Source organism: Mauremys mutica, chromosome 10 (genome assembly GCF_020497125.1).
Source record: "Mauremys mutica isolate MM-2020 ecotype Southern chromosome 10, ASM2049712v1, whole genome shotgun sequence".
Classification (NCBI taxonomy): domain Eukaryota; kingdom Metazoa; phylum Chordata; order Testudines; family Geoemydidae; genus Mauremys; species Mauremys mutica.
The window spans coordinates 87,412,675-87,426,157 of record NC_059081.1 but is presented as its reverse complement, the minus strand read 5'-3'; the positions used below and the strand labels follow the sequence as shown (position 1 = coordinate 87,426,157).

General features: G+C 56.1%; 1 protein-coding gene across 5 annotated transcripts in view; it reads right to left on the bottom strand.

Annotated features, from left to right (window-relative positions):
- COL18A1 (collagen type XVIII alpha 1 chain) overlaps positions 1-13,483 on the bottom strand; it is a 282,560-nt gene that overhangs the window by 58,203 nt on the left and 210,874 nt on the right. For all 5 annotated transcript variants that reach the window (XM_045032088.1, XM_045032086.1, XM_045032084.1 and 2 more), the window contains 9 exons: positions 12,076-12,159; positions 10,948-11,007; positions 6,344-6,491; positions 4,939-5,054; positions 3,806-3,832; positions 2,518-2,733; positions 1,651-1,677; positions 678-740; positions 456-542 (listed from right to left, as the gene is read on the bottom strand). In XM_045032088.1, the coding sequence (XP_044888023.1) occupies positions 456-542; positions 678-740; positions 1,651-1,677; positions 2,518-2,733; positions 3,806-3,832; positions 4,939-5,054; positions 6,344-6,491; positions 10,948-11,007; positions 12,076-12,159 (828 nt within the window). The remainder of the gene's footprint in view (positions 1-455; positions 543-677; positions 741-1,650; positions 1,678-2,517; positions 2,734-3,805; positions 3,833-4,938; positions 5,055-6,343; positions 6,492-10,947; positions 11,008-12,075; positions 12,160-13,483) is intronic.

Here is a 13,483-nt window from a genome sequence, read left to right as displayed (position 1 = left end):
TTTTTGTAACCGGTATTCTAACTGGTAATTTCCTCTTGCAATGGGTATAACAAAATAGTATAAAAATAAAATAAATGACAGGACCTATTAGACAATGACATGACAGAATAGGCAAAATGTTTCTATTATCTAAGATTGAAACAAAAGATTTTGATCTTATTGAAAGGAATAAACTCATAACTTTTCACTGAAAATTGATGAAACTGGTAAGTTCTGGTGGAAGGTTTGATTTCGTGGGATCGGCATTTCCCAACAAGAAAGCGTTGCATAGGGATACCTCTGACCAGCTCTAGCTGTGAGCACCCGGCATATCCGTTTTACTGCCGTACTAACTTCGCAGCAAGTACCAGCTCTGCCAGCTGCTCAGTGCCATGGCAGGAGCCAGGATCTCTGTGCCCCTCAGCGCCAGGTCCACATGCCAGGTCTGTGCCATCCACAGGCCCCCAGGAACGTACCAGCTTGTCCTGTTTGGAAGAGAGACCTGGTGTCCCGGGCGGTCCGGGCAGTCCAGGGGGGCCTCTTGCGCCGACTCCGGGCTCACCCTAAACACACGGAAGAGACGACAGAGCTTAGCCAAACAAAACAGGGCGGTTCCAGAGATGTCATGCCTGGGGCCAGAGAGAACCAGTTAGACCCTCCCTCCATGCTGCCACTCAGCCCGTGTGCCACGAACTCACCTTCTGCCCCTGGAGGCCAGGCTCTCCGGGAGTTCCAGGGAATCCCTGGGGCCCAACCTCACCCTGGAAAGGGAAACAAAGAGACTGATGGGGAGCCAGAGCCAAGGGCCTACTGCACCCCCGGGGTTCACTGGGGGCAGTTCTCTGTCACAAGACAGACACAGAGCAACGCGGGGCTGGAAGGGACCTCGAGAGGCCACCTAGTCCAGCCCCCTGAGCTGAGGCAAGGCCAAGACAATCTCCTAGATCATCCCATGCAGGTGTTTGCCCAGCCAGTAGTGGGGATTCCACAGTCCCCCTTGGAAGCCTGTTGCAGAGCTTAGCTACCCCTCGGTTAGATACTAGGAAAAGCTTTCTAGCTCTATCGCCCTTGCTGCAGCCTGAGCCCATTCCTTCTGGTCCTACCTTCAGTGGCCATGGAGAACCATTGACCACCATCCTTTTTGTAACAGCCCTTAATGTATTTGAAGTCTGTTCTCAGGTCCCTGCTGTCTTCTCTTCTCCAGACTGAGCATGCCCAGGTCTTTAAGCTTTCCTCACAGGTCCGGTTTTCCAACCCTTTTCTCATTTTTGTTGCCGTGCTCTGGTCTCTCTCCAATCTGCCCACAGCTTTCCTGACGTGTGGCACCCGGACCCAGGACTTCAGCTGGACCCAGGACTTCAGCTGAGGCCTTGCCAGTGCCAAGCAGACCGGGACAATGACCCCCCATGTCTCACACATGACACTCCTGTGAATACGCCACAGGTGCATTCTAAGCAGTGTTCCTTTAACACCCTGCTATGCCCTGTTGCTAAGCATGCTGCCGGGGGTGCTGGATGTGTTCTGGAGCGTGTGAGAGGGATTGTGCATTGGCAGGGAGCACTAGGAAGTATGCACTATATGGCAATGATTCAGCCAATCCCAGCCTGCAGGTGGCACACACTGACACCAGCACACTGGCAGCGCGCGGGGGAAGCGAGTGGTGACACTTACAGGTTTTCCATCTTCACCAGGATCACCCTAGAGTCAACAGAGACGGAGAGGTGTTAACGAGACAGACAGATATTCACCACCCAGCCGCGCCCTGGGGGATGCATTCGCCGGCTGCGTTGCCCCCTGGCTCCTCAGAGTACTCCCCATTCTCCCGCACCCAGCACCCTGGGGGCTTTGGTAGGATTTCAGCAGCACCAGCCAGGGCACTGGCCTACTCTGCCGGGCGTCTGTGGCTACTGCCGCACTTTGCTCCGGCTCGGCAGCCCCCTCCATTTCAGAACGTGCCGAAGCCCCTCTTCTCCCCACGGCACATCTGGGAGGGAGGATGAGCACCCCGAGATCACCCCCAGCTCCAGGATCAAACAGCCAAGGGTGGCTGGGCCTGTGCTGGCCCCAACTGCTCTGGCAGGTGGCACACCGGAAATGGGGGTGGTGGGAAGTGCAGGCCTGGACCAGGGAGGGAGGCAAGAAAGGGCAGCAAGGAGACGGGCAGAGGCAGGGGGCAGCCGGTGGGCACGGAGTGGTAAGGAGAAAGGGGAGCTTTCTAATCTCATTCAGGTGGGACCAGTGGAGAGGGAGAGGAGATGGGGACAGAGTGACGGACAGAGCAGGTGGCAGTGGGGGGAAGACAGGGTCCCTGGCAGCAGAGCCTGGGGGCAGTAGGGGACAGATGCAATGCAGCAGGACCCAGCCCGTAGCCAGGATGCAAAGGGACAGGGTGTGTGGGGAGCTGGACAGAGGGAGCTCTCTGCAGCCAGCATCGCAGGGTCCCGATAGCACTCCGCTGGCATCTCCTGGGACTTGCTGCCCCTCATCCCAGAGAGAGCCCAGCAGCCCCCAGCCTGCTTGGGTTGAGGGTTTACTCACGGGCTCGCCGTCCTTGCCAGGGAGGCCGCCTTCCCCGGGCGGCCCTGGGGGACCTCTTGGTCCTGGAGGCCCGGCGACCTGCTCCACCACAGAGCCGTCCTGGCGCTGCACCGTAGAGCCAGGGGGCCCAGGCGGGCCAGCGGGGCCGGGAGATCCCTGGACACCTGGTTCCCCTTTCTGCCCCTTAGAGCCGGGATACCCAAATCCTGCACTTCCCTGGGGATGAAAAGGGAAACCATGAGCCGCCAGTTGCGCTCCTCAGCCTGGCCTGGGCACTGCCTGCGGCCGGGATCCCCAGGGTTCCCTGCTCCCTCGCTCTGCCCTGGAAATGCCAGGCTTTGGCCTCGCAGAGCTGGCTGGGGCCAGCGTGGGCCCAAGGGGCGATACAAAATGCCCAGCTAGTTCCCTCAGCCAGTCCCACATGGAGAAGGAACGACTCGCCGCTGGGATTCCCTGGCTCGGCTCTGGCTGCGCACACACGAGCCTGGGATGTGCAGCCGATAACACTGGAGTCCAGTGCTCCCAGCCCGCCCTCCACCACCTCCCACACAGAGGCTGAACTGGCGGATTCCCCTGCCCCAGCCTCCGTTCTTGGCCTGAGGGCTCCTTGGAGTAGGACACGCCAGGAAGGGGCCTGGTACATAGCCGGTCCTGTTACTGAGACAACGCCAATCACCACCACCATGGTACTGGCTACTGCCACGGGCCACGCCAAGCCAGCGATTCCAGTGCAGCAGACAGCGATCCAGTCTGCTCCTGAATGCCCGGGGAGGGTTATGAGCTGTGAGCGTAGGCAGTGTGTCTGTTCTGAGACAGCAGCATGCCAGACACCCGCTGTGGAAAGACACCTGGCTCTGGTGTCACTCCCAGCTTTCCTCTCCCAGGTCCTGTCGCGCCCGAGCGGCCATCAGTGTATGCTCCCTCTCCCTCTCCCGCCATGGCCCGGGCTGCCGGCCGGTCTCACAGGGACTCGCTCAACACGCACATTTGTGGGAGGTGAAGATGTCAAGCCAGGAGAGTGCGGGATGCATGAGAACTGAGCAAGGCCCCTGGGATCTGCTCCTCGGCGATTGCCTCTGAGGGTCCGACTCAGCACTGGCACCAGCCAAGCAAACCAGAGCCAGTGGATTCCTGTGCGAACCTGGGCCTGGCTTCCCAACACGTTGAGCCTGGGAAGCCAGCAGGTGCTCTGGCTGCTCAGCACCACTCACCCCAGATTGGTTTTGGAATTGGTAACCCTGCCTGTAACCCCGCCTTCTATACAACACCCTGTGGTCACCGCGCTCACCTTAACGCCCAGGTCTCCTTTTTCTCCCTGCAGAATAAAAGAGCAAAACATCATTGCATCTGACAGGCGTGCTCCTTTACCCCCGGCAAGTCATGGTGCGTGCTCCCCTGACAGCACACGCAGCGCACACGCGGCTAGAACCGAGCCCGGTGCTTCCCAGTGCAGCTCCACGGAGCAGCACCGTACAGGGGAGCTCAGTGCAATTCAGTCTGCTGGAGCCTGGACATGACCACCCCTAGGAGAGGTAGGAACATTGGCTTGGCCCCCACGTGTACAGTTGCTGTGAAGGAGTCTTTCACCAGGGGCTCGATCCAGCCTGCAGGGGAGTGCTCCGGCCACCCTGCTGACATCAGTGGGTGCTGGAGGCGGTCGGCACCAGGCAGGGCTGGTCCCATCATGCTCATCTGACAATGCATGGGGACAGACTCTGCGCATACGCTGCTTCCCTAAACCCGGGGGACGCGTTCGTGGGAGCCGCGCTGGGATTTTGTCCAGAGCGAGTGTTTGCAGGGCTGGGCTGCTTTGCTCGAGAACAGAGCCTCTCTTGCCCTAGCCCTGCCATGCCTGAAAGACACGGGGAGCAGGGGGAGCCGGCCTGCAGTCAGCGCACAGGAGCAGGGAGGGACTGCTGCCTGCTCCGGCACAGGCTGAGGCCCTGGAATGGGCGGATGGTGAGGAGCGCCTCACACCATCTCTAGCTGCGGGAGGGGGAACTGCTCAGCTGTGCCTGACAAGCCCCTCCGCACGCTGTCGCTCTTTGTCCCAGGTCATAGCCCTGCCCTTGGTCTCTTCTTCGCTGGCTCTTCCTTACTGTCGTCATCGCCCTCTCCCTCGCTCCCCGACCCTCGCCAGCAGTGCCCAGTCTGCTGGGTCTGCGGCACAGCCAGAGGCTGGAGGCTGACACGACCGGCTCTCTGCTCTGTTCCCCTTATCAAAGCCAGGCTGCCCCCGCTGAGCCCCACTGCGGCACTGCACACGAGGGGTGCTCGGCAGGCCAGGGGCCCCAGGGACGCTCCCACTGAGGCAGGAGGAAGGGGTGAGTGCGCTGGGGAGCTGTGGTGAGGGGAGGTTTGTCATGTGCCTCGGAGCCCATGGCTGAAGCTGCTAGAGAAGCACTAAGCATCGTCACTGACCTTGTCGCCTTTGGTGCCGCCGGCTGCTAGAACCCCGCCGGTTCCCGAGTCCCCTTTTGGGCCACGTTCGCCTCTCTCTCCCGGGGCCCCTTTTTCACCCTTTGCAGCAACCCTGGCTGGAATGAAGAGCCACGTGCAGTGACAGGCGCGGAGGCAGGGCCCTGCTGGCCAGCGCCGGCTGCTCCGCTCGGGCAGGGCCGGGCCGGGCGCGGGGGTGGGACAGCCACACCACACACAGCGCGCTGTGCTGAGGGCACCCGGGCGTGAGGGCTGGGCAGTCTGGGGCTCTCTGACACTTCCCCACTAATGGGGCTTGCACCAGCTGCCACAGGCGCTGACTTCGGCCTTTCCCAGAGGATGCCTGACCCCAACTCCGCCTCAGGCCCCACCCCCCCTCCACCCCTTCCCTCAAGCCCCCGCCTGCCCTGTTCCGCCTCCTCCCCCGAGCAAGCCCTGCCCTCGCTCCTCTCCCTCCCAGCACCTCCTGCATGCAGGTGAGAGGCACTGATAAGGGGGCGGCCGGTGGGTACTAAGCACCCACTGTTTTTTCCTGTGGGTGCTCCAGCCCCGGAGCACCCATGAAGTCAGCGCGTCTGCTAGCTGCTGCCCCCAGCTGCCTGATGGCAGCACAGCCGGGGAGTTCTGGTGGGGGACCCCCTTCCCCAGGCTGTTCATCTCTCCATCTTTCTAGACAAAGGACTTAGGCCTTGCAATGCTGTGCACGGCAACCACTAAATACCCTTCCAAATCTGGGCCTCACTGATTTAGGAGCCTAGGTCCCATTTTACAAAGGGAGTTAGGCACAATCTCACCAACTGTCAATGGCTCCTGTGTGTTCAAAGATGTGGGCCTCAGTGCCTCAGAAAGCGAAACGGAGGGAAAGCCACGTGTGACGTCACAAGCGCAGCGTTAGGGCTTCCCCACAGACTCCCACAGAGGGGGAGGCTGAGATCCCTGCGTCAGCAGCAGAACAACAGACGCAGCAGGCAGGCCATGCGAGAAGCCCCTCCCGGGAGGCCCAGCCTGATGTATCTGAGAGGTGCTGGGTAGGACAGCCCCCCTGGCCTGCTCTCCTGCCCCCCTGAACAACCGGCATGGAGACACGGAGGGAGCTCACAGCTTCAGCCAACCCCACCACTTTGCATGGATCTAGCTACTGGCATGTTGAACACTTGCCCCAAACAGATACCAATTCCTCAGGCTCCAGGGCAGCAGCCTGCATGAGCCTCCGGACAGAGGACCCCAGAGGACCCCTGCTTTGGGGACACCACAGGGAAAGGTGGCTCCACTCGCCTATCTCAAGCCAGGCATTTCTAGTTTCTACCTGCTCCAGCTCATTTGCAGATGTTGCCCCTGCTTAACATCTCTGCAGGCTGGGTGGCAAAGGGGCAAACGCTAGTTTTACCTCCTGTAGAAACTTGCTGTAGTCCTTCCACTTTGATTTGCTCAGTTGGCAGCGGAGAGCCCCTGCTTCCTGTCCCCACTGTCTCCCCAGCGGTAGGGGGAGAGGTGACCGGGGGAGGTTCCGGGAGCCGCGACACAGCCGGGATCCCCTGCACAAGACCAGAGAGGGGAAGAAACCTGAATGCTCGAGAACAAAACTCCCTGTGCAGTTGATGAGGCCCAGCCCACAGCGAGGCCCGTTGACATTCCAGGCTGGGCAGTGGCACAACGAGCACTTGTTTCATTGCTTACTGGAGGGGGTTACAAAGAGGACCGGGGAGTTACAGAATCAGGGATCCCAAGGCCAGAAGGGACTGTTGTGATCATCTAGTCTGACCGCCTGTATCGCCCAGGCCATGGGACTGCTCTGAATTAACTCCTGTTTCTACTAGAGCAGGTCTTGTAGGCAAACACCCAACCCCGATTTAAACACTGCCAGGGATGGAGAATCCACAGCCCAAGTTACTATTTGTATTAGTGCTGCAAAGCAACACTGCATTGTAAAACCCAGAGTTAACCACCAGAAACAAAAAGGAGGAGATGGCCACATTTGTCACTAAAAGGGGACCCATGAAGACACCCATTCCGGCCCCAGAAATGCAGGTGCACAGTGCACTAAAGACAGGAGAAAGCTCGGAGTGCCCTGATGAGCCAACAGCCCCGGCTTCCCCCTGGACTTTGTACCAAATGCTGCAGCTGTCGTTATTCCAGCAAAGTGCCAGCAAAGCACCCTGGGAATTTTGCCTGAGGAAGGACTGCAGGATCCGGTCTGGTGTGTATAAGGGAATTCAGAACGGTGCTATGTACTGCACTGGACTGGAAGAGAGCCCAGGAGAAATACTTCTGGCCATTACTCCTGTCCAGTCACTGGATGGCGTCGGTGTTCTGTGTTCAAATGTAAGGCAACAGCACGTCTGCCCTGTCTCGCAGGGAGTGCTGTCGGCTACCTCTGGCTTCCAGAAATGTTCCTGTTTTGTGGCCCACCCCTCAAATAAACTTGCAGTGGAGGGAAAATATCCTGCCTTTTCTCCTGCGTTTGACATCTCCGATGTAGACTGGACTGATTCCTGCCGGCGTTTCACAGACCCGGAGTCCGCTTTCCAGCCGGCCCACTCCTAGTTCTCATCTCCTGCATACCGAATTCAGCATCCAAAGCATTCTGGGAGCAAACATCAGCTGTGAAGTGGGAAAATGAAGGCTGGGCTGCAGGGGGTGCCAGTCTTTCAACCCCAGCAGGTCCAGCTCTCCACCCCAGAGGCCCCAAGCATACGGCCGGCCAGCAGTTTCTCTGTCCTGTTCTTCTCCCTTCATTCCACTAAGGAGCACAAAGGGAGCAGAGTATATAGCTGGAGACCGCCCAGCATGGGGCCCACCTGGCTTCTCCCTGCCCCTCTCTGCAAGCCCTCTGGACAGGGTGCATGTCACAGAGGCAAGGCCAGAAAAGACCACGATGATCATCTAGTCTGACCTGCAGAACACAGACTGAAGACTCTCGCCCAGCGACTCCTGCATGGTAAGTGGTGGCTAAGCTAGACCAGGTCTCTTAGAACAACCACCAGCCTTGATTTAAAGAGCTCAGAGATGGAGAACCCTGGGAAAGCTGCCTAGGTGAAGCTCCCTCACTCCCAAAATGGGTACCTGATTTCTGTCAAGTTTCAGCTCCCAGCCACTGGATCGGGTTCTCTTTGTGACTGCTAAAGAGCCGCCAGCCATCACAAATCTCCTCCCCACGTGGGTATGTACAAACCACCAGCAAGTCGCCGCTTCACTTCTCTTGGATAAACTGAACAGATCGAGCTCCGTCAGGATCTCACCATTAGGCAGGTTCTCCAGACCTTGAATCATTCTTGTAGCTCTCTTCTGACCCCTCTCCAATGGTCAATGTCCCTTCTGACGTGTGGAGACCAAACTGGGATTCCAGTGATGGTTTCGCCAACGCACTATGCAGAGGTAATACCAGCTCCTTACCCCGGTTTTCTTGTCCAAACTCCCAGTTGGCTTACGTGTGCAATGGGGGAATACCACCACCTGCTGCTTTCTGGGCAAGGCTCCATGCACAGCTGAGTGCTAAGGGCTCTCACGTGCACAGATACACAAACACCAGTAGAGAGATGTCAGAGCAGAACTCAAGTCTTCTGGCTCCCAGCTGAGTGCACTGTTCCCTGGGCAGGGAGGGATCTCAGTGAGAGGGACGTTTCTCTCTCATGCCTCTTTCCTCAGAAACATGGTACCCTCGAGAGCACTGTCCTCGGCGGGAACTGACCTCTAGCTGCACCACGGTGTGCTGCTGTTTGGACGTACTCTTGGGGGGAGGCCAGCTGTCAGCCGCGCGGACGGGGGGGGTGTGAAATACAGCATTTAAAACGCCAGCACTACCACTGCTCTACAGGGAAGCAGCGATGGCCTCCTTGGAACCATGGTGTCCACGGGTGAGTATTACCGTATGCCAGCATCCAGCTAACGTGCCCCAGAGTGCCATCTCCTCAGTGAGGCACGCCTGGTGCGCTAGCCAACCTCAGCATAACCAATCCTGCTGCGGTAGCTAAGCCAGGCACCGTGTCACAGCCTCAGTCCTCACTGTCCTCAGCAGCAGGGAGCCGTGCCAATGGATTACCTGGCCCATTCCAGTCAGCATCTTTTCACTTCCTTTAGGCAGATCCTGCAGGAAGGACACTGGGAAGGGGAGGTTCAGCCAAGCAAAGCCACTCTCAAAATGGCTTTGTGGGATTGCAAAACTACTGCCTCTCTGTGAATCCCACCTCAGACGTGTTCTGCCTACATGGCCAGAGAGTGCTGTGCCACCCCTGCAAACCACCTGCCGCTGGGACACACAAGCCAGGCATCACCACCAGTAGTAAAGTAACGGTGGGCCAGGTCAGGCCCTTAGTGAAAGCCATGCAACCCAGCTGAGCTCAGATCAAGCTTTCACTGATATCCGATGCTGTGGAACTGCAGTAGCTCTGCACAGCTTTAACTGATTGGAACGTAAACAATTCTTTGGCAGCACAAGACGACACCCAATCTGCTCTGTAACTCCCACAGCTGTGCTGTCTCTGCAGGGCGGTCGGGGATGCACACAGCAGGGTTCGGTAGGTTGGCACACGTGACTCTGAACACACTAAGAGAGCAGACTGTCTTGGTGCCATTCGTACTGAGTCACTTTTCAGAGCAGAGCCGCTGGTGGAGAGGTCGGCACAGAGCTGCAGCACTGGGGCCAGAGTTACAGACGTTCTGTTGGAGGCTCCGCAGGTCGACGAACGCGAGCACTGCCAACACTCAACCGCAGAACACACCACGAGCAGGAAACGCCAAGTCCTTTTCAAATCCACCCTCCTCAGCTGCTCCAAAGAACTAGTGCACTGCATTGTTCCCCCCGTCCTCCAAACCCATCCTTCAGAGCCCAGACATACTGTTTGGATTGAAATCTGAACTCGTGATGGTAAAAGGCAAGTTTCCAGGTGCTAATGCACATCCGGAGGAAAGAGGAGGCTTAAGAATTCTTTGGACTTTTGGAAATGGAATGAAATCTGGTCTTGATAACTGAAATTTCAAGGCATAATGGGCTTTATGGTAATTCAGGGCTGATTCATGATGCCACGGTAGCAAGATAAGGCAGTTGTGCACCCTACTTTCCTGAGCAGGGAGTACAGTGCCTGTACTACATACGTTACAGACGCTCCCATTACAACCCAGGATCAGGCCACTGGCTGCTGAGAGCATGTGTGTGTTTTTGCAATGTGTACAAACTCCTAAAACAGCCGCTTCCGGGGTGCTCCTCTGGAGGGACACCCGGCTCGGGGCAACCGCAGAGCACAGCAGCAGGCGTGGGCTTTCCATTGCAGCCATACAGCAGTAGGTAACACACAGGGGAGAGATTAGACACTAGTCTGAATAGACAGCCAATTCCTAGCCCAGGGAGTTAACCCTGCAAGCCTCTGGGGGTCTGGTTTAAAGGAAAGCTCTGATTCAGCTACCAGTCTCTTCAGATTCTCAGCCAGTTTTCAGATGCCCTGTTGGCTGTTAAAACGTGTGATACAACCTGACTTACAGGCACGGAACTTCTCCGTGGCTCAGTGCATCAGGGAGACGTGGTCGGGACAGCTGGCACGATCCAGGGTAAAGCACCGTGCTGTTCGCACCTTTCCCAATGGTTTCACTGGTGGCACGAGATGGGGGGGCGAACACGAGCAGCCACAGGATAAAGGCTGTGGCCCAGGAGCACATCACAGAAAACATAAGTTTATGTCAACAAGGCGTTTACTCCCTGCACCTCTGGGCTGACTGGAAAGGGAGAAATCAGGACCCCAAGCCATCATTCGTCTTCACCTGGGAAGACCAACCAGCCACTGGCAGAATGACTGCCAACTCCCCCCCACCCGCTCTCTGCTGCCCACTGCAGCAGTGAGGACAACTGTGAAGGAGGCAGAGAAGGCCACATAGAAAGAGCCCCCATCCCCCTGCCTGCTTATGTAGCGTTTAGCCAGGTTTGATGGGGCCTGTACCTGGAAGGGAAAAGCAAAGCCAAGCCGGAAAGGAACGCCCTTGGGCCCACGGCCGCAGACTCACCTGCTCCCTTCCTGAGAGCTGGGGCCTTTCTTCAACACCACTTCCAAAATCTCCAGATGCCTACATCATTCCAAAGGGGGGAGGGAGACACGGTCAGCAGACAACATATCCAGCATACCTGGTACTCTGCCCCCTTCCCGCCGGAAATCAAACCCAGGCCCCGCATGCTCCTGGTGGAAAGTGTGCATCTCAAACCGCCTTTTACTGCCTAGCAATGAGATCCTTCTCCTGGTTGCTGAGAAGGGGATTCACATTTCTGCCTGTCCCGGGATTCACTTGGGGTCCCACACTGATTCTAACAAGGATTTATAAGCCTAAAGAGTCAGCTGGTCCCACCACTGGTACAGTCTGTTCCCTAACATGACTCAATAAAAAAACCAAAAGGGGAAATCCCGACTCTGTAGAAGTCAATGGGAGTTTTGCCAATAAACTCACTGGGGCCAGGATTTCACCCTGGTTCAGTGCACAGAGGGGGCTTTGGCTAGGAACTAAAATTCACAACGGTCACTTGACACTAGTAGCTGGCTAGCTTGTTTCCTCCGCCGTGGCAAGCCTCAGTGCCCAGGGGAGCAGCTGGAAAAGACCTGCCGATTAACAATGGCAGGAGGCGATACCACCACCTGGGGTCTAATCTTCCATGAAATTCCTGGACAAACCCCCAGCCAGCAAGCACTGGGGTAGGGCAGATCTCCTGTGCTACCGTCTGACCTGTTAAGGGAATGGGGGATGATGAAGCGAGAAGGGTGAGTGCCCATGGGAGTTCCTGTCTGCACTGCCCACTCTCCCCGCCCACCTTGGGCATTGCTATTTCACAACAGCGGTTGTATCTGGTATGGTAGGAGCCAGGGGCAGGTGCGGGGGAGAGAGACTTCACACATCAAAGAGCAGACCGAAATCACACAATATAATCTATCTATTTTTAAAACTCGTGATTTTTGGTCCAATCTCATGATTTGTTGGGGTCAGGCTCATGATTTTTGGACATTTGGGGTGGGTGATCCTGTGTGGTAAATTGCATATTAACTTCCAGCAAGCGATCTGCTAACAGCTGGAACCAAGGTAAGTTCTACACCCCTCTGTGTAAGCAAACCACAGCTACAATACTGAGCCATGGCAGACAGCACTCACCACGTCAGTATCCTCGTCCTGCTCCTCACACTGGAGATCAGCTGCCTGGTGATCACCTGTCACTTTCAGATCTGCAATCATCCCCTGGAAAACACATACCAGCAATCACCACCAGCAAACAATGCAACACATCATGGGTAGCTTGCGAGAGAGCCCGTTGCCACTTGACAGTGGCCATCTGCCTGTTAGCTGACTGGCTGGTGGGAAAGGTTCACAGGGTGAATTGCAGGCAGAGACAACCAAAGGCAGCCCCCATTTCAATTGGCCGGGGATCAAGTCCAAGGAATCTGATTGCAATTCTCCTGCAGTGATGCATTCCCAGGATAAGTGCTAAATCACAGTGGCTTGCTAACTTCTTAAACCAGGGCCAACACAGCTACTGCACCCACGGCAAACTTCTGGGTTTAATCAAGTTGTTTCTCAGGAGTTCTGTGGTGTGAATTCCAAACACTTCTCACTAACGCTCAGTGTCAAAGCTTTGGGGGAAGGATGGAGTGAGCCCATCCTCTCCAACCAGCGAACTGTTGCCTCCTCCTCTCTGCACTGTGTGGGCCACAGCGGAATCAGCCCTTCACATTCTCATTGGCACTATTGGTCATGCTCTACTCCAGGGGCCGGCAACCTTTCAGCAGTGCTGTGCCAAATCTTCAGTTATTCACTCGGATTTAAGGTTTCGCGTGCCAGTGATACATTTTAACATTTTTTGAAGGTCTCTTTCTATAAGTCTACAATATAGAACTAAACTATTGTTGTATGTAAAGTAAATAAGGTTTTTAAAATGTTTAAGAAGCTTCATTTAAAATTAAATTACAATGCAGAGCCCCCCGGAGCGGTGGCCAGGACCCGGGCAGTGTGAGTGCCACTGAAAATCAGCTCGTGTGCCGCCTTCAGCACGCGTGCCATAGGTTGCCTACCCCTGCTCTACTCACACAATATGCAGTGAGGTGGCTGGCTCTTGAACTGTATTCTCCCTAATTTAATAAGTCAGCCATTGCTGTGATGAAGCACAATTAGCCTGGGAAGATATGAAGCCTGCTTGCACACAAATCCAATTTGCCACAGTCTATGTTATGGAACTGGCAAGCGGTTAAAGGATTTATTCACCTTGCTTGAAATGTTTCCTCACAGCTGTGACCCATCTCACCACAACAGATTTTGAATTTGCCTGCCCCATATTAACCTCCAAAAAAGAAATGGCAGAGTCCCGCCGATTTTCTGAGGGGTGTAGTGCTATTCAAATGCAACTTTTAAGGGCTTGCCTCATATCCACAAAAACCGGACTTGGGAATCATACTGGTTTTAGGGCCATGGTTTACTCAGCTTCCAAACTTTAAATGAACTCCTGACTGGTCTCTCAAGTGTAGGCCGTGAAGAGACGCTGGAGCAGGGTCATACAGGCTGCAGTTAT